Source organism: Schistocerca cancellata, chromosome 1 (assembly GCF_023864275.1).
Source record: "Schistocerca cancellata isolate TAMUIC-IGC-003103 chromosome 1, iqSchCanc2.1, whole genome shotgun sequence".
Lineage (NCBI taxonomy): Eukaryota > Metazoa > Arthropoda > Insecta > Orthoptera > Acrididae > Schistocerca > Schistocerca cancellata.
In genome coordinates this window covers 75467046-75489125 of record NC_064626.1, presented here as the reverse complement: position 1 = coordinate 75489125, position 22080 = coordinate 75467046, and the positions used below count along the sequence as shown (strand labels likewise).

At 40.4% G+C, this 22080-nt stretch overlaps 1 protein-coding gene across 1 annotated transcript in view; it reads right to left on the bottom strand.

The window, feature by feature from the left end:
• LOC126165380 (transmembrane protein 120 homolog) overlaps positions 1–22080 on the bottom strand; it is a 74536-nt gene that overhangs the window by 29003 nt on the left and 23453 nt on the right. The window contains exons 3-5 of the mRNA XM_049920314.1: positions 20485–20661; positions 18931–19023; positions 15294–15511 (exon numbers count right to left, since the gene is read on the bottom strand). Of these exons, the coding sequence (XP_049776271.1) occupies positions 15294–15511; positions 18931–19023; positions 20485–20661 (488 nt within the window). The remainder of the gene's footprint in view (positions 1–15293; positions 15512–18930; positions 19024–20484; positions 20662–22080) is intronic.

Sequence of the window (22080 nt, the reverse complement as noted above, 5' to 3'; positions counted from 1 at the left end):
AATGTGATGTAGTGTAATTAATGTGTGTGACATTCAGAAATCCCTGTTTCAGCAGAAAATGGAAACAATTGCATAATTATATACATCTAAAAAGATGCAAAGAACAGTAACTGAACTAGACCTTGCTGATTGTGTATCTCAAACAACGTAAGGTTAAAGTAGAAAGTCCCAGAATTACTTCTTCATGAAGATACTAGAGGCCCCAAACTTTATCACAAAGTTATATTAATTTTTATTTCATGCTGTGAGAGGAAACATGACATGGCACTGGATGAATTATTTCTAAATACCACTAAATTAAAAAAAAAAGTTTTAATTCTTCATAAAATCATTCCAGTGTATACCAAAACTTTCATGAAACATTTAGCTGTCTTGTAACCTACTTGGCAGTTTTCCTTCATTGCACCTTAACACAGCGTGAATTTGTCTATCATTCCAAGTAAGAAAATAATGAGGTGCACAAGATATATGCTTTCCTGGGAATGTTTTTCTTGGCATGCCTTCATTAAGAATTTATTACTATTCACACGCCTTACACAGAGAATTTAAAGTTTTCATGGAATCAAAATTTCCTGATTATTTTACTAAAGCAGTGTTGCAAAGGTGTAAAACTCTGAATCTGAAATTTTGGGTTGCCATAAGCTATTAGAGAATATAATTTTTACTACACGACTAGTTTCAGTCACATGATCATTCTCAAATATATGAATGCATACGCGAAGTATAGCACATGAACATAAAAATGGTACGATTTGTAGTGAAAATCTGCATGTTTTAACCAATAAGTTAATAAAATAAGCATTCACAAGAGTCTTTCATTAAACAAAGTTTTCATTCAATGCAATGCAAAATGCATCAGCTGACTTATTTCATTTTTCCTGACTTATTTTAATTTACATTAATTGTTCAATAGATATATTCTTTAACATGTTATTGTGGTTCTATAAGAATTTCCCATTTGAATCTGTGCGCTGATGTATATACAACAGGAACATTCAATAATGGTAGTGTCTTTGGGTTTGTTGCTGGATCCCAAAATCACAATTCATATTTGGGCGATCCATCTGCCACCATATTCAGGACATATTATTTGGAAAAGCACAAGCCTACAGTTTTAGCTGCAACGAAACTAGATTCATATATTTTCTTAATCTGCTATCTGCCTATACTTTTACATTATGCTTCTCCATACAAAATTCTCATGAACAAGATGCCAGCATGCAATCTTCTCAATTCCACTGGCTGCATAATTTTCAAATAATTACAAATTTTGAATTCAAATATTCCACCACCAAAATATCTCCTTTGCATATTAGTACTGCCAGGCAGTCTATGTCATTCGGAATACTTATGTCATCACTTTTTTGTTTCTTATATCAGAATGATACACAAAAAACTGTTAATAAGAAAGACATTTACTCTCAGTATACACAAGAAAGACTATGTCTGTCAGAGAATGTAAAAGCAAGAATTTGATATATTTGAGAAAGAAATACAAATTCCCTGCATTTCCAATGTGCTATCTAAGACTGTTACAATGTCTGTGAGTAGTTTCTTCAGGAAAGCTTTCTTAGGTGACAGCCACTTTTACATAACAGCACTCAACTGAAAGCAAACAGATGATTTCTTTCACTTTTGAGAAAAGAAAGAAATGAAGTGGAATGAAATATAGACAGCCTTGTGGTTACAAAAGAGTGTATATTTGACCATCAGGAAAAGCTTAGACCATTGCAAGTCCTGCAAGCAAGCAGTGTTTTAGTGGAACAATTCCTTACAGGTCAATCTTAAGCTGCTGCTGGATTCTTATGGACTGATTAGGAATCCCAACTCCAACAGTTTTCAATTACAGTCTTACATTCTGCAATTACCATTGTAATGATTGTCCATTAATAATGAAGTAGAGACATAGTATTTTCCTGACAATCTTTGCTGTATTTACTTTTATTGGTAAAGCATAATCTAGGAAGCCACAGATGCACAAGTGCTGCTTCATATTCAGTTGAAACTTTACAACAATTTTACAACTTTAACTATAATATAAAAATATTGATTCTGAGCTACTGGAAAAATCCATTAATTACCTGTCTCAATAACTTCAAACACTGCAATTTCTGCTCTGCTTTAGATACTATGGTATATCCCATACACATTTTAGAGTTCCTGACAAACTCTATAAAGATCTTAAGTATGTGGTTTTATTCTAGTCTCAAGAAGACATTAAATTTGCTGGTGGCTGCAGTTAGCATTTCCATCAAAACCTATTTTTGCTCATTAGTGGCTACTGTTGAGTGCTCTGATTGGCTTTACTTTTCAAAATAAATACTGAAATGTTGAAGCAACTAATAATGTTTACCATGGAAGAAGAGCTCCCAAAAGCTCAATTTCTCTTCCACTTTTCCCTGTTTACTCCTTGTCCTCTGCCTTTGGCTCTTATTTTAATTTTGTTATCTGACTACTTCATTCCTTTTCACTTCCCTTTCTCATTTTCTTCCACTAAATATGGACTCTGTGATTACCTCCCATTTTGACCTTTCCTTCTGTATTTGTCCTCTCAGTTTCTTCTGCTACCTCTTACATATATTGTAATTACAATTAGAAAAGATTTCTACTTTAACAGTGGCAACAGTTATGTAAACACGCAAGTAGCCACAAAGACACTAACTTTTGTATCCAGAGAGTCCTCCAATTGGCAAAGATAGAAGAAACATGCTGAGTAAATAACACTTGCCAAGTAGCTGACAGCCATTGAGAATTCCAGGGAAACTGAAGTAACATAAGGCAAGATGAGACAAAAACTAACAATGCAATTCTTTTAACAGAGGACTTTAAAACCACATAAGTTATTAGCTGAAAAAGAAACAAAAATCAAGTAACAAAAGGGAATGTATTGAAAACATTGCCCCTATGAGACTGAAAACAGATTAATGAAAAGAAAACAGAACCACGTAAAGCAAGGGTGGCCTGGGAGTGATTGTGTGGTCATGACATGGCCCCAGTTTGCAATGATGTAAAGATGCAAAAGGTAAGTACTAGATTAGATACTTCTTCAGACTGTCCAATGGTACTGTAATGTCATCCTCAAAAGCTACAAAATTGATTTTAATCACTCCCAAAGTTTTTGTGAATCCAATTTGGTTTCACAACTTTGATATGTTAAGTTCCACCTCTCATACCCATTTTTAACACGCAATTTAAAGTAAGTTTTAATGGTTCGTCCGCCATGTGGCGAGTAACAATCAGACCGTTCACTGATGGTAGTGTTTACAGAAAACTGTCACCATTGAGTGACAGATAGATTTTCTATGCGGTACCATGAATGACAGCTTACTTTAAACGTGGATAAATGTCAGTTACTGTGGATAGGTTGTAGAAATATTTGTGACGGCATAAACTATCACTGAGAGAGAAGGGATGGCTGTGAGAAGACATCAGCCAATAGCACGCAGACCAACTCCTCTCCAGGACAACAACACGACAGCAGTGGCCCCTATGTGAAGAGGACGTAAGCACTGCGCCCGACTGGTCATGGCCCAGTTGAACAGCACCTTCAAGATTACGCACTTTTATAGCAGCAACTAAGGAATCGTTTATACTGAAGAAACTTGTTTATTCCGTATGTCACTCTTTGCTTACGGCATGTCTGTGTAATAGTCGAAGTAAAGTACTGTAATCTTTTTCTTTTGTAATAAGACTCATTAATACGATTTGTTTGAATGTTGTCTAGTGACCTGAGAAAGCAGGTTTCCTAGACACCACACATTTGCCTATGACTAGGATGGATTTAACAATATTCCTCTAATGTTCAAATACAATATTAATGGTATGCCTCTCAGTCTTACTGAAGATCAATGTGTAGCATTACAAAGTGGCATTAAATGGAACAAGCATGTTACGTCAGTTGTAATGAAGGTGAGTGGTCAGCATTCATTTATTGGGAAAATTCTAAAAAGAATACAGTCAGCCTAGAAAGGACACCACATGATGAACACTTTGCAAACTGCTGAAATGTTTGTTATCCAGACCAGGTTGGATTAATGGCAAACATCGAAACACTTCAGATGTGTACTGCTAGACTGGTAATGGGTCAGGTCGATCAATATGAGAATTGTAGGAAGAAAACATTGTTTTTACAAAATCCTATTAAAAAGTTAAGTAAACTAGCATCTGTGACAGACTGCAAAACAATTCTACTGTCTCAAATGCATATCTTAAGAACAATGTAACAGAGATGATGCAGTAATGCAGGCAAATCTGTTACCCATACCCCATTTGCAAGTGGAAGAGGAAAAGGAATGAATAACATTGGTACAAATCACCCTCCACCACACACTATATAGTGGCTTGAGGTATATGTATGTAGATGTAACATACCATGCCAAGACAGGTATCTCATGCTCTCCAACCTTGAGTTTGTACTTTTTAGGAGCTCTCTAATGTTTATCAGTTTAATTTCATATTGGCTGATAATCTTGCTAAAAATGGAACCCAAGATATATCTTGCTGATTAAGAACTTAATTTTGCAACTGCAGCAATGAAATCTGATCACAAAATAATGAAGTTTGCAATAACAGCAATCCTTATAAACATAAAAATTCAGCCTTTTTTTCTAAGCACAGTGGAGTGCAACTGATATCAATGCAAAATAAAGCTATTGGTTGGTAGATTTTGAGGAGGGGACCAAACAGCATGGTGATCAGTCCCATCAGATGAGGGAAGGATGGGAAATGAAATCAATTGTGCCCTTTCAAAGCAAACATCCCAGCACTTGCCTGAAGTTATTCAGGGAAATCACGGAAAACAAATCAGGATGGCCGGACGCGTGTTTGAACCATCTTCCTTCCAAATGTGAGTCCAGTGTGCTACCCACTGCTCCATCTCACTCAGTAACAAAGGTATGTTAAGAATTCTGCACATATCAAATATCATTGCTGTGAAACCCTCCTCTTTCCACAGACAATTATACTGTACCAGAGTCTATGTGTGTATTTCTTATGACCACATCCTCAAGTATATCACAGTTTGAATGTGTAATAACTGTGACTGCTCTCAGTATGTCTAGCAATTGCTTTTATAATACCACACTAACGGTGCATGTAGTCTTTTTCGCTCTGGTTAGGATAATCTTATATGCAATATCTCTCTTCATTTTAGAAAATTCTCGCATTTCAATCATTTTTGCCTACATCAAAACCCAGTGTATTCAGATGGTACAAACAGAATACTGAACATGTAATGAATAAAATATATTAACATGTGTTGCTGTAGCAAGTTTTTTGGGACCTAAAAATTTGTATTTGTGACAAACATGAATAGGGATGCAAGTTCCAGCTCAAACTCAGAAATTACCTAATAAATGCCTTTTGTATTGATTTGTATCAAGACTAGTGATTTTAAAAGTGACATCTACCCATCTACAAGTGATCTTAAGGAGTGTTCCCCATTTCCTGTTCCATTCAAGAATGGCAATGGGAAGAATGGCTGTTGATGAAACACTTGTGTGGCAAATTTCTCTTATTTTCTCAATGTGATCATTTCACGAGACATATGCAGGAGAAAGTAATATGTTGTCCGACTTCTTGGAACATGTACACTCTAAACTTCAACAGTGAACCTGTCCATGATGTATAATGCCTCTTTGTAGTGTGTGCCACTGGAATTTGTTGAGCACCTCCATAATGGTCCCATTTAAAGTGACAAGACATGCCATTCTTTGTTGGAGCTTCTCCATCTCTTCTGTAAAACCTGCTTGGTAACATTCCCAGACTGAGGAATAATATTCAAGAATCAGTCTAACAAGTGTTTCATAAGCCACTTCCTTCATGGATGACAAATTTCTTAAGATTGTCCTAATGAATCTCAGTCTGGCAGTAGCTTTTCCTACTATTTGTTTTATGTGGTCTTTCCACTTAAGGTCACTCTGGGTGATTATCCCTACATATATTACAGTAGTTACTGTCTCCATTGATCTGTTACCAACACTGTACTTTGCTGCCAGTAGTGAATCTCTTCACCTGTTCCTGGGCAATACGTTACATTTATTCAAGTTCAGGGTCAACAGCCCATCCTTGCTACAACTGTTAATCCTCTGCAGATCTTCTCCATTTCAACTGTCTTCTGGGACTGCAACCTTCCTACAGACAACAGCATCATTCACAAACAGCTTCAAGGAGCATAGGATATTATCCCCTAGACCATCAATACAAATTGTAAATAGACACACTCCTACAACACTCCCTTACGGTACTTCCAAAATTATATTTTCGATTTTGTTACATTAGGGACAGTGTGTTGAGTTCTATTTGCAAGGATGACTCATATCCTATCACAAATCTGGTTTGATACTTGGTAAGCTGGTATTTTGTTTATTAAACAATGGTGCAGAGCTGTATCAAGCCCCTTTCAGGGATTTCGATATAGTTTCATTAGCTGCAAATAAGAATCACCTTTTCAGTTACTAACACTGTGCAATATCTGACTAAGGCCAATTTGAAAAAAGAATGTGTAACATACTGCTTGTAAAATAATATGTGCACAAATAAAGCAATGTATCATAGTGCTCTAAGCTATGATCTGGTGCCATGTCCATTGTTGGATAGATGGATGATCTCTACAACATACATATTACACATAACAATATAAGAGTCAGCTGAGAGACCTGGCATTGTAAGAGAAAGAAACTTTATTTGCTTCTATCTATACAGTTGTCTAGTAGGTTTTTTTTTTTTTTTTTTTTGTGTGGTTTTAGGGCGCAAAACTTCTATGGTCATTAGCGCCCAGCCCGTGACTTAAGACAGTAAAAAACCGAAATTGAAAACCAGCAGCAATGGGAACAAACTCATAAAATTGGAGAAACTAAAAGTAGAAAGAATGCTTAAAAATCCACTACAGACAGGGGGTGATTGTCCCAAAAAAAAAAAAAACTTCAAATGACTGACGTCATTTCACTGTCACTAATAAACTGCAGAACGCGGTCGGCTGAGCGCGTGTCATCTGCTAAAATCGACGATAGATCAGGCGATAGCTGTAGACGGGAGCGTAACGGATTAAAATAGGGGCATTCAATTAAAAGGTGTCTGACCGTCCACGGCTGAGAGCAGTGGGGACAGAGTGGAGGAGGATCACCGCTTAAAATATGTCGATGGCTAAAAAGACAGTGCCCTATCCGGAGTCTAGCTAAAATTACCTCCTCCCGACGACGCGTTCGGGAGGAAGAGGTCCAAGCGCAAGGAAGGGCTTTCACTTCCCGCAATTTATTACGGGGAAGTGTTGACCAATGCGCATGCCATAAATGAGCAACTTGGCGACATAAACCGCTCCGTAGATCGGTGAAGGGAAGCGACTGAATAGCTGGCCGAGGAAGAGAGACTGCAGCCTTGGCCGCCATATCGGCCGCCTCATTCCCACAGATACCAGCGTGTCCCGGGAGCCAGAGGAACGCCACCGAGACGCCCCCCAGGTGGAGCAAGCGCAGACAGTCCTGAATCTGGTGGACCAGAGGGTGCACAGGGTAAAGAGCTTGGAGACTGAGGAGAGAGCTGAGAGAATCGGAGCAGATAACGTACTGTATCCGCTGATGGCGGCGGATGTAGTGGACAGCCTGGAGAACAGCGTAAAGCTCCGCAGTATAAACCGAACCCAGGTCGGGAAGTCGAAAGCGATTTGGGGTGTCGCCAACAATATAGGCACTCCCTACACCTAAGGATGTTTTCGAGCCGTCGGTGTAAATAAATGTGGCGTCCGTCATTTGTGCACATAAAGCAGCAAATGCCCGACGATAAACAAGTGTAGGGGTACCATCCTTGGGAAATTGACAAAAGTCACGGAGCAGGCAGATCCGGGGACGGAGCCAAGGCGGTGCTGTACCCCAAGTTGTCAAGAAGGTTTTCGGAAAGCGGCAGGAAAGAGAATGGAGCAATTGACGGAAGCGGACTCCCGGGGGTAGTAGGGAGGAGGAGCGGCCTGCATACCCTACATCAAAGGAGGCGTCGAAAAAAAGGTCATGGGCTGGATTAGCAGGCATGGAAGACAGATGGCTAGCATAACGACTCAGGAGGACTGCTCGCCGATTGGACAGCGGAGGTTCAGCAGTCTCAGCATAAAGGCTTTCCACAGGGCTAGTGTAAAAAGCTCCAGACACTAAACGTAATCCACGGTGGTGGATAGAGTCGAGACGCCGAAGAATAGACGGCCGAGCAGAGGAGTAGACTATGCTTCCGTAATCCAATTTTGAGCGCACTAAGGCGCGATAGAGGCGGAGAAGGACCACTCGGTCCGCTCCCCAGGAGGTACCATTCAGGACACGGAGGGTGTTAAGCGATCGCAGACAGCGAGCCGAAAGATAGGAAACGTGGGAGGACCAGCACAGTTTTCTGTCAAACATAAGACCCAAGAATTTAGCGACGTCTGAAAACGGAAGGTTGACAGGACCTAGATGTAAGGAGGGCGGAAGAAACTCCTTCCGTCGCCAAAAATTGACACAAACTGTCTTACTGGGTGAGAAACGGAAGCCGGTTTCGATGCTCCACGAGTGGAGGCGATCAAGACATCCTTGAAGACGTCGTTCAAGAAGGCTGGTCCGTTGAGAGCTGTAGTAGATCGCAAAATCGTCCACAAAGAGGGAGCCCGAGACATCAGGAAGGAGACAATCCATAATTGGATTTATGGCGATGGCAAACAGTACAACACTCAGCACGGATCCCTGGGGTACCCCGTTTTCTTGGGAGAAAGTACGGGAGAGAGTAGTGTTCACCCGCACCCTAAAAGTGCGCTCTGCCATAAATTCGCGAAGAAAAAGGGGCAGCCGGCCTCGAAAGCCCCAAGAGAACAGTGTGCGAAGGATGCCTGTCCTCCAACAGGTATCGTATGCTCTCTCCAGATCAAAAAATATTGCTACCGTTTGGCGTTTCCGGAGAAAATTGTTCATGATATAAGTGGAGAGAGCAACAAGATGGTCAACTGCAGAACGATGCTTCCGAAATCCGCATTGGGCTGGTGTTAAAAGACTGCGGGATTCCAGCCACCAAGCTAAACGGTAATTCACCATACGCTCCAAAACCTTACAGACACTACTCGTGAGAGAAATGGGACGATAGCTAGAGGGGAGATGTTTGTCCTTTCCAGGTTTCGGAACGGGAACGACAATAGCTTCCCGCCACCGTTTAGGAAAGGTACTGTCGGTCCAAATTCGATTATAAAGGCGAAGGAGGTAACGCAGACTAGGGGTTGGTAAATGCAGCAACATTTGGACATGGATACCATCCGGTCCTGGGGCGGAGGAGCGAGAAGATGAGAGGGCATGTTGGAGTTCCCGCATGGAGAAAACAGTATTGTAGCTTTCGTGATTTTGGGAGGAGAAAGCAAGAGGTCGCACTTCCGCTGCACGTTTCTTCGGGAGAAACGCTGGCGGGTAATTTGAAGAGCTCGAAATCTCAGCAAAGTGCTGACCCAACGAGTTAGAAATTGCGACGGGGTCCACTAAGGTATCATGCGCGACAGTGAGCCCAGAAACCGGGGAGAAACTAGGCGCGCCTGAGAACCGTCGAAGCCGACTCCAAACTTCCGAGGAGGGAGTGAAGGTGTTAAAGGAGCTAATAAAGAATTTCCAGCTTGCCTTCTTGCTATCGCGGATGACGCGACGGCATCGCGCACGGAGCTGCTTATAGCGGATACAGTTGGCCAAAGTAGGATGGTGACGGAAAATGCGAAGAGCACGTCGCCGCTCACGTATTGCGTCACGGCATGCCTCGTTCCACCAAGGAACTGGGGGGCGCCGGGGCAATTCGGAGGTGCGTGGTATTGAACGTTCCGCAGCTGTAAGGATAACGTCGGTAATGTGTGTGACCTCATCGTCGACGCTGGGAAAGCGACGGTCATCGAATGTCGCGAGAGACGAAAAATGTGTCCAATCGGCTTGGGCAAACTTCCAGCGTCGCGGGCGCATATATGGCAGTTGAGGCTGCAGTCTGAGGACACATGGAAAGTGGTCACTCGAGTGTGTATCATCAAGGGCGAACCATTCGAAGCGCCGAGCGAGCGGAACAGTACCGACCGCAAGGTCCAAATGAGATAAGGTTGTCGTGGAGGCAGACAAAAATGTGGGGACCCCAGTGTTGAGGCAAACTAGATCCGCTTGGTGGAAGACGTCTAGCAATACGGAGCCACGTGGACAAGGGTGTGGAGATCCCCAAAGCGGGTGGTGGGCATTGAAGTCCCCAACCAGCAAATAGGGGGGTGGAAGCTGACCAAGAAGATGAAGGAGATCAGCTCGTGCCATTGGTGTGGACGATGGAATGTATACAGTACAAAGAGAGAACGTGTATCCGGAAAGTGAAAGACGGACGGCGACAGCTTGGAAGGAAGTGTTTAAGGGGATTGGGTGATAATGGAGAGTATCATGGAGAAGAATCATGAGTCCTCCATGGGCTGGAGAGCCTTCAACAGAGGGGAGATCATAGCGGACAGACTGAAAATGAGGGAGAACAAAGCGGTCATGGGGACGCAGCTTTGTTTCCTGAAGACAGAAAATGACCGGCGAGTAGGAGCGTAAGAGGACCGACAATTCATCCCGATTGGCTCGAATGCCGCGGATATTCCAGTGGATAATGGACATGGGGTGAAAAGAAAATGGAGGAATGTGACCAAAGTTGCTGTCAACTCAAAGACTGCTCGGAGCTAGCAACCGACAGCATGGAATGGCATTCAGCCGAAGGCAGAAGATCCTGATCCATAGGTTGGGCAGGAGCAGTCCCTGCCACCAGCGATCGGCCGGTTGACCGGCCACCAGCAGTGCGCCTCGGCGACACAGAAGATGGCCGAGGGCGATTTCCGCCAGGTGGTGCTGTAGAGGGGGCACGCCTTGGCGGAGGAGAGGAACTGGGTTTCTTTGTAGCCTTCTTGGAAGAATGTTGTTTAGATGAAGGAGGAACCGATGGTTGTGAAGTTGCGGTACGTAAAAACTCTTCACGAGTATGCTCTTTTTTCGAAGACTTGGCGTCCGACTTTTGGGCTCGAGATGTAGCAGAACCCGACGAAGGGTGAGCCATAGAGTGGGCAGGCGAAAGTGGTGAGGTTGAACGAGCGATCTTTGCGCTGGCCGATCTGACGACCGTGGTACTAAAGGTGAGGTCGCAAGTCTGCGTGGCCGCCTCCTTTGTTGGCCGAGGAGAAGCAAGGACAGTGCTGTATTTTCCTGTCCGAGGCACGGTGGGCTTGCGACTGGCGAATAATTTTCGAGCAGCAAAGGTCGACACCTTTTCCTTCACCCTTATTTCCTGGATGAGCTTCTCGTCCTTAAAAACGGGGCAATCTCGAGAGGAAGCAGCGTGGTCACCCATACAGTTGATGCAGCGAGGGGATGGAGGTGGACAAGCACCCTCATGGGCATCCTCGCCACACGTAACACATTTGGCTGGATTGGAACAGGACTGGCTGGTGTGATTGAACCGCTGACATCGATAGCAACGCGTAGGGTTTGGGACGTAAGGGCGAACTGAAATTATCTCATAGCCTGCTTTGATTTTCGATGGGAGTTGAACTGTGTCAAATGTCAAGAAGACAGTGCGGGTTGGAATGATGTTCGTGTCAACCCGTTTCATTACTCTATGAACTGCCGTTACGCCCTGGTCAGACAGATAGTGCTGAATTTCTTCGTCAGACAATCCATCGAGGGAGCGTGTATAAACGACTCCACGCGAGGAATTCAAGGTACGGTGCGGTTCCACCCGGACAGGGAAGGTGTGGAGCAGAGAAGTACGCAGCAATTGTTGTGCCTGGAGGGCACTGTGTGTTTCTAACAACAGGGTGCCATTTCGTAATCTGGAACAAGACTTTACAGGACCTGCTATTGCGTCGACTCCTTTCTGAATAATGAAAGGGTTGACCGTGGAGAAGTCGTGACCTTCATCAGACCGAGAAACAACAAGGAACTGTGGCAACGATGGAAGACTCGTCTGTGGCTGAGACTCAGTATACTTACGTTTGTGAGCAGACTTAGTAGAAGGTGAGGAAACCATTGCGGAAGAATCCCCCATGATTACCGGCGTCTCCGATGGCGCGCTCCTCCCTTGTGGGGGCCCTCTCTGAGGGCACTCCCGCCTTAGGTGATTGTTCACACCTCAGGTCACACCTCCCGACAAACGGACGGAGGGACCAATCGGCATTTTCGGAAGGTATCAGCTCGGGTAATCACCCCTCCCTGGGCCTGGCCGTTACCAGGGGGTACGTACGTGTCCTACCTGTCTACCCGGGGCGGGGAATTACGCGTTACCCCGTCACCGGCTACGCACGAAGGGCGTGGGTCGGCCTTCAGACACGCACAGGGAGGAAGAAAGAGAAAGGGAAAGGAAGGAAGAGAGGTCTCAAACGCCGCAGCGGAGAAAAGAGAAAGAGAAGAGGTAACGAAAAGAGAAGGACAAAGGAAGGAAGAAGACAGAGAAGGACAAAGGAAGGAAGAAGACAGAGAAGGACAAAGGAAGGAAGAAGACATAAAAGCAAGGAAGGCAAAGAATGCAGTACATTTACGAGCGTCCGTCTCCGGACGTAGGCACAAACCATACTCCCAGATGGGGAGAAAGGGAAGGAAAGAGCCAGAGGTGAGGGGAGGAGGGGCGAAGATAGGGATGGGGAAGGATGCGGAAAGGGAAGGTATGCAGCCCGGAAAGGAAGGAAGGCCACATTAGCTCGGGGTCCCGTGCTCGCTACGCACGTATCCACAAAAGAGTTGTGGACCCCCTGGGGGGGTGTCTAGTAGGTGTCGTGCAATTGCGAGTGCATACGAAAGAGATCAGTAGTATGCTAGTCAATGCTTATATGCTACAGAATAAGTGTGTTCAGCAGACTTTGTATCTGACAAACTGCTTTACCTAAAGTACAATCATATGGGCTATTTAGCAAAATTTGCAACTTGACTGAAGATTTTTTTTTAGGGAGGATGCAGAATGTTATCTTGGACAGAGAGTCATCAACAGATGTGCCCCAGGGAAGTTTGTTGGGACCATTTCTGTTCATTTTGTATATTAATGACTTTGCAGATAATATTAAGAGCAACCTCGAACTTTTCGCATAAGATGCAGTCATCTATAAATCAGTACTGTTTGAAAAAAGCTGCACAAACATTCAGTCAGCTCTTGATAAGATTTCTAAGTGGTCCAAAGATTGGCAACTTGCTTTAAATGTTCAGAAATGTAAAACTGTGCACTGTACAAAACGAAAAAATGTAGTATCCTATGATTACATCATTGATGACTCACTATTGGAATAGTCAACTCGTACAAATACTTGGGATATGAAATGTAAGGATCACGTAGGCTCCTTTGCAGGTAACACAGGTGCTAGATTTCCAGGCATTGGTAGAGTACCAGGGAAATGCTATCAGTCTTCAAAGCAGACTGCTTACATAACACATCCCAGAATATTGCTCAAGCATGTGGAAGACAAATCAAATAGGACTAGTGGGGTATATTTGACATGTACGAAAGGCAGACAGCACAGATGGTCACAGGTCTGTCTGGTCCATAAGAGAGCATCAGTGAGATGCTGAAAAACTGACCTCTCAAATTCTTGAAGACAGACACAAACCATCCCGTGAAATGATTGGTTTGTGGGGCACTCAACTGTGCAGTCATCAGCACCCTTACAAAGACCCAAACTATACACAGTCCAATCTAGCCACTTTCACATATGATGATGAAATGATGATGACAACACAAACACACTGTTCCCGAGCAGAGGAAGTCACCAACCCAAGTGGGAACCAAACCTGGGACCCAATCTCTAAGTGAAGAAACTAAGAGTATACTTCAATTCCCCACTTATCACTCCCATAGCGCTCACAAGAATGAGAATACACCAGCTACAGCATGAACTGACATTTAAGCAACAATTCTTTGTGCTCTCCATATACGAATGGAACAAGAAGAAGCCCTGATAACTTGTTCGACAGGAAGTACACTCCACCATGTACTTCATACTGATTTGCAGAGTATGGATGTAGATGTAAATGCACAGGTAAAGGAAGAATGTTGAGGAATATCTTAAAGTGGAGAAGCACACTTCATGGTTGAGAAAGTAATGCTGCTTCTTAACAGACATAATCAGTTGCTGAAAGCTTGAACGGCCCAAAAAGACGAAAAGAAGACCAAGATCAACTTGGAAAAAGAACTGTTGAAGTTACTGCAACAGATCACCGATCAAAAAGCTGGGAAATTGCATTAAAGGTGTGGCTTTCTGAACACTTGTATGCATAGTTACCACATTGAAGGACTGTGCGAGAAAGCTTTCCAGACTAGAGATTAGGATATATGTTGGAAATAGCAAAAATATATTTTTAGTGAACTTAACAAAATGTTCATATTATCTGCAGTCATTAAGCAGATACTGTACTGCGGAATCAATTCTTCTATTCACTGTTGTTTGTAATAATTCTGTAATTTCATAACAGGGATATCTGAGTAATGGGCATAAAATCAAGAACACGCATTTCTACACAAATTACATCATGGTATTTAGCTTATACTACCCAGAACTTTTTTCATGGGCTTTTACAAAATTGAGAAATTCAGAAAACAGTAGTATAAAACTATGGCATACATGTTTCCTACTAGCAATTCACATTTGTTATCCAATTTTTCACACACCTATCACGGTAACTCACCATGTAAGGTCTGCAGCAACGTTGTATCTTAACAGTGGTCCAGGTGTACAATTGGCATAAACCAGTCTATAAAAAAAGGGGCCTTACTTTTCATGCATATATAAAAACATTTGCAAGTTGCCAGTCTTGATTTTGATTTAATTTATCTTGTGGAAAATCTGTCGTGGAAAATAGTTTCCATTGTCTGATATGTTTTTTTACTGATTGTAATATCTCAAGAGTGAGACTCGTTCCAAAAAATATAGATATCAAAAATAAATTTTGCGTGTCCTAACAAATACATTACTAGTCATGCTTAATATATCAATGGCCCTCAAAATTAAACAGGATAACCTAATTTTACTCCAAAAACCAAACTTCAGACACGTAGTAGAATAAATGAAATAACACAAATTTCGGAAAATTCTTTGACCATGTGATACGTCAATACCCAGTTTTAAAAGCAGGCACAAGCTATGCAGGACGTCACTCATTATTAACATGACACGAAAAAGCAACATTAGTATCGAAACATATAAAACATGCAATAATTATAAAAGAAGGAAATGAGTAACCCATTAGAAATAGAGTACATATTCAATTTAATGTAAGATTGTTACTAAAATGTTTAGGTAGGTGGATAATAAAGGGCAAGTTTCTTACTAATGTATACATTGAACCACATGAATTGCGTTCGGAACTGATACCAAGCACTGTTGTTAGGCCATATCAAGAGAATAGCTGCTTCAACCGTTGAGATAAAGTGGTGTAGTCGCCACCATCCTTTGATGCGGGATCCATTAACTTTCAATATACTTTCTCTTATAGTCAGAGTACAGTAGTACCAAACCAACAGGAAAAGCAAACAAAGCTCCAAAACCCTGAAAAAGAATGATGTTAAAGTAAATGTGTCTGCACATCTCAGTCTGTAGAAAAAATACTAGTGACAAATGCAATATAGGAAAATTGTCACTTTTATTACGTATAAAACAAAGTGCTATGAATAGATTGGCTAACTGTTGAATTTACTCATTAGTTAAAATTTTCCAGGAATTACTTAAGATTAAATGTTACCAATATCCCCCCCCCCTCTCTCTCTCTCTCAACTGATGAGCACAACAATGTGATGAATGGAGGCAAAGTGTGGAAAACTGGATTGGTGGGGGCGTTAAAATACATAAACTCTAAAATGTCGCCTAGCATTTCGAAGCTCATTAATTTCATGTGCTTCTGCATGATATAGAATAAAGTAGAGTATGTGGCAGCTGCATGCAGATTATATAATTGTGTTCAGAATGTGCCAGATGTCTTGCACAAAAGTCTTGTTTAATTCACAGCTGCTCTGATGGAGCAGCAATAAGAGCGACTGTTTCCAGGTATACTAACAGTCATACACTGAAAAAGCAGCACAAAATTTGCAAATTTGACACTAAATGCTATGCTTCATATTGACAGTGGCGAACATCCTTGTTTCTCAGAAATTCCCAGAAAAATTGACACCAAGAGTGCATTTGGGGCCAGCGAGGAGCTTGTCACAGTTGATAGGAAAAATTCTTTTCCTACTTGATTCAAATTGCTGCAGTACGTCTACATTGGTTCTTTCCAATTTGTTTCAGAATCCACACTCCATAGGAAATTTTATCACTGCAATATTTGAAACAAAATTGTATTTGAGTTTGTTGTTTACTTTTGCCTATAAGTTGCCAGTTACAGCAAGCAAAGAGATCAACATTTGTACGTACAGGATTGAGTAATTGCAATGTGATCATGAAAGTTACACTTATGCCTGTATGTGAATGTTTGCATAACAACTTCATCATACATTTTGGAAAGCCTTCTATAGATATTTTAATTACAAGAAATTGATTCTTTTCATTGGGATTACCCATATGTTGAATCAGAATGAGTATAGAGGTACAAAAGAACCCTGGTTTTGTATTTATCATCTACATAAATGGTGTAACATTATTAGCCATACTTCCCAATATTACAATCATCATCATATATGCCATTATGACTTCATGACATGAAGAATATTTATGGGGAACCACAGACATTTAATGGCTTACAAAGTTCACGGAGTTGAAACCAATTGACAGTCAGGAAAAATGTTCTGAATGCCAGGGACAGAGCCCACACAATCTGGCCAAGTTGTGTGGGTTGTGGCAGGAACGGTTGGACCTTGATGACATACAATCAGAATTTTTTTCATTGAAGTCACAGCAGTTTTCAGCTGTTATCAAGTTTCAGGGAGATGTTACATTAGTAATATCTGATTCTTCTGCCAATGAGTTCATAATTTTGTTGTGTGTGCTTGAGCGTGCGTGCACAGGGAGTTGAGAAGGAGGGGGGGTAGGAGGTGGAGCAAGGAAAAATATGCGTTACATACGTAATAGAAAAGTTAAGGTTACGGAATCTTTAACAATAATATAACTACTTCTGTATCGTAACTTTACATTTCCACTACCCTGTCTCACATAACATTAAGTTGTATCTTGGTAACTCATATTTCCAAGTTATATTAAATCAAGCTACAAACTGTGTAAATGCAACAGTGGTAGAATATAATTGGAATCTAACCCTGCTAAGCAAACAGAGACAACATGCAAAAAAGGCTAACAAAAACTAAGTTTTAGAACGAAAGATACTTTTAAGTGGCAAAGGTGAGGAAAGGATTCTGGAGGATATGAGACTATTCAAACATTATCAAATGAATCCTAACAAACTGCACAGGATCAATAAAACAAAATGCACAGAGGGTACGGAAGATGAGATCAGAACATCTGAGAAACTGAATGGCAGGCTTCAATCTTAGTCACAGATAAGGAAAGTGAAGACAAAGAACAGAGAAAGCCAGGTGAGAAAAGTCGTCAGGAAGAGGAAAAAAGAGGCAAATACAGGAGTTACTTCTGCTACCATGTTTTCCACTTAGAATGAAAAATAAATAAATTGCAAACATAAGAAAATAAATCTGCATGTGTACTAGGTTAATATTGTTGATATGTCGAAGAATCTGACTTACATATATGAAGTCAGATTCTTTGAAATATCAAAATAACAATATTAACCTAGTACACATGCAGATTTATTTTAATAAATCACACAAAAGAGCTAAAAATTCACTCTAAAACACGTGTGTGTGTGTGTGTGTGTGTGTGTGTGTGTGTGTGTGTGTGTGTGTGTACCCATACCCATTTAGCCTGTTATTTTAATATCAATCATGGCACACACTGATCATCCTTCCAATCTTGGCCAAACCCTTAATCCCTTCTCAAACTATTTCCTTGGCATACAGTTAAACAATATGGAAAGCTTTCATTCAATGCCTGAGCAAAACTAACTATGTTAAATAGAGAGCAGTATTTCAGTAGCAAAAGGAGAGAAAGAAGGAAATCAGTTATGTCTTTATAGAAGAAATTAATCTACCACCTGTGTTAAATGACATAGAAAATCACAGGTTTGTCAGAAAGGAAATCTGACCACCACACCACTGGTGTAAGCGTGCAGTTTTGTTGCCACATTGCCTCATCTTGGTTGATATATTGAGACTGATCCATGCTGGAAAGGGTTCTTTGTAATTTGCCCACTAACAACAGTACTCACTAACTTTAATGCTTCTTTCAGTCTCCAGTAACTTTTCAATTGTTTTCTACTTTTCTCAGCCCTTCCCCTCAATTCTGAAATCATCCTCCCTTTCTCTGTTTGGTTTCTTGCTCTTTACTCCATTTTTGACTAGAATTGTTTCTCATTATTGTCCCCTACCTTTGATACATGAAACATATTCACAATTTTTGGATAGAATTATATCCAGCTGTACCATTTAACAGAAACACACAAAAATGTGCACCTGGATTTCCAGTTTACTGCAAGCAGTTTCCTTAATTACTTCAGTTATCTGAGCATGCCTCCAGGACTGATCCAAACTCCATTATATCGTAGTATCCCTGCAGCACATATCGGTTCTGGAGGCATGCTCGGAAAGCTGAAGTAGTTAAGATGACTGCTCGTGAGAAGCAGGAAATATGGGTTCGAGCACAAATTTTCATGCGTTTCTAGTAAATGGTATAGTCAGTGCATAACCACATTCGCAAATTGTGAATACATTTCATGTTTTCAATATGGCTGTAGAGTGTCAGCAGTGTCTATTCCTTCAGATATGCATGCATGTTTGAAGGATAACTGCATCGAACTACAGACACGATTAAAATGCACACAATGCAATAACCTTATCTTCGACTTTGGCACTTCTGCCTGCCACTTCTTACTTCTACACAAACTGAAAATGAAACTCAGTACTCACCGGAAATTAACTAGCAGGTTCAGAACAGCGAGAACAAATCCAATAATACTTAACACCAGTTTGAATTTTTCATATTCATCTTTGTATCTAAACCTGAAAAAGAACAACATAGTAATAAATTTAAAAAATCCCAGATTTAAAGTCAGCAGTTAATATTAACAATAACCATTAAAAAAGGGAAGTATCACCTTACCAGCAGCCAAAACAGCTAATGATGTGGCAAATAAAAACACACAATTTCTGCATTTAAAAAGAGTTAGCTAATACAGAAAATAAGGAAGAATAAGAAAGATATACATTGGTAAATGCAGTGAACTTTCATTCCAAGGCCTGGATTAAATGATAGCAACAAACAATCAGAAATTCAATTGCTGTGACATTACTAATGAGTGACCTGCAACCAAACATGACGATTTTTGCTCAACAAATACAAAATGACTTCTTGTAAATCAGTGTTCCCTCACAACATGATTACTGTCAGGACTTAACTAATGAACTGTAGCAAGAATGGTTCAGTACCTCCTGCAGCAGCCATGCTACAATGTACAGTTGAATTAGTGTTTGGCCACTGTCATGCAAATATCTGATACCAGCAGAAAAAAGCAATTCTTAGTCTTTTTGGTAAATTACCTGCTACATTCCTTTTACTGTGTTGTAATGGCTGGGTGTGTAGATTGTCACTCCCTTGGTAACATAATTAGGTAGAAGCTCCCAAAAGGCCATTACCAAAGATACTTTCTTTATGAATGTAACTGTTTCTGTATTTCTTCAACAATGGATATGGTGCATCTTTTCTTAATAAGAAACAATGCATCCTTGTTACATCCCCTATAATGATTACAAAAAAGTGTGGCATTGCTTCATTTAACCAGTTTAACAGACTATCATCTGATGATGACAAGCAGGTACACCTCAGAATTATTGAAGTTTCAGTAAAACCACCCAATGCTATATCGAAGAGCTTCAGTAACAAACCATTAAATGTTATGAAACTGAACACCTACCCTACATTGGGAGGTGCAAATCTACATTTGTTTAGACATTATTTTGGATCCAAAACAGTTAACTGGTTATGGGCCAGACATGTGAGCACCAGAATCTCTTGAAACAAGATGTCAAAGCATTTTTCAAAATTTTGGCCACAGTGTAACATCCAATCTCAAAATCAGGTTGTAAAAGAACTATACAAAAAAAGCATGCTTTATGAGAAAGGATACTCACATATCCTTGTACCAATATGGAGGATGGGGAAATCATTGCAATTTCAAATCTGAAAAGTTTTAGTCAGGATATAAACCTGCCTCCCTAGATTAAAAACCTAGAAATTCGATATCAAGGCTCACCACTTCACAAGTAATGATTGCTTAATTACCTTTCCCTTAACTGACTCTCAGCAATAAGAACAATGATGCACCTGATATTGATCCTGTCCTACAGTTGCATATCATTTCATAGTAATGAAAAATTATTTACTAACAAGAAGTGCTGCTAAAAACTATTACATTTAGTTAATAACAGATCTGTAAACTTTATTACGATGAAATTTTGTCATACTTGTCATTTTTGTTGAGAATGGAAACATTCACACTTCCCACAATAATTCTCAAATAGAGACCATTCGGCTTTGGTAAACATTGCTCTATTTCATTTAAATTAACCTCTCTCCGCTGCAAGTCTTTATCCAGGTCCGAAACAGTCTTCACATCTTTCTCCTCAGCTCTTTTTCTTAATCTGAAAAAGTAAGATTATTAAGAAAAGAATTTTTAACATCCCATAATAAATGTAGGATATTATAATTAAATTACTCATTGAAGGTACAGTAGTATACAGACTCATTAAAAAATTCAGATTTCTGTTACAGAAACATGAGGAGTAGACTTATAATTACCACAACAACACAAACTCAAGACAATTCAAGTATTTAACATCTTAATTTTAGAGTGCAATAATGTTAAAAATAATGTAACCATATTTGTTATGTAACATAGCATGTTTGTGAAGCGATACACTGATTTAAGCTGAACACTTGCACCACAAATAGTAAAAAAAAAATAATTTTTTTAATCTTACACTGGGAGTGTGAGAAAATTGTGTCCAATCAAGTTCAGGACAATACCCCACTCAGAATTTTGACAGAAATGCAATGGAAATCCATCTGGATGCCACAAAACAAGGAAATTATTAATACTCTCAAGTACTATGTCAGACTGTGATGAAAATTGTGAAACATCCTAATTTCTAATGAATGCTTATTGTTGGTGCACAATTAACTGGATACAGTTCTGGATAGTGCAAGTGGGTTACATATATTTAAACAAAGCTGCTTGTAATGGAAAGGTAATCAATCAACAAGACTGAACAGATACCAATCCCTCAAAACCAGAAGAATGTTGTCAAACAGAATAGTCAAGCTATTGCAACCATTTTCACCAACATTTAATTAGCATCTCATTTCACAGTGAATGACTGTATATAAGAAAATGGTCTTTCCAATTTGTGTATCACATGTCACGTCTCTTTGTGATGTGAACTTTAATATTTTCTGTTACACTGAAAGTTCAGTGGGGGGAGGAGGAGGAGGAGATGGTTTAAGGCCCTCAACTGCACAGTTTTCCATTGTCCTTCCCAATGAAACATACATACATGCATCTGTTAACTTGTATTGTTTTACCTTTTCCGAGTTGGAACACTGTCATGTAATAAAGGCAAGGAACAATGTCAATGGTAGAACTGATTCTGGTGCATATGTAGCTGTCATAAAATATTTACAAGCAAATAGCATCCACAGAAAGCAAATTTTAAAGTGTACATTAAATCTTCCATGGTAACAACACGAACTGAAGCAGTTAGCAGAAGGAAGTGCTAACCCCCAATTTCGTAAAGATTAGTCTGATCATAGTATCTTTGCATGTTCGAATTCAATTGCTGATAACAAGCAGTTCTATATGCATGGCTGGAAAGTGCTGTCTGCTTTTCAAATTATTTTATCTTTTTGTATTATGTTCTTTCCTTTGAATTAAACCATACACATAACATACAACTACTAAATATGCTGTTGTGGTTTAACACTTTACTTGCCAACCCCTTCAGTTTACCAAATTAGTGTACAACTGTAAGTCATGTGTTTTAATACATGAAAGATATTCAACA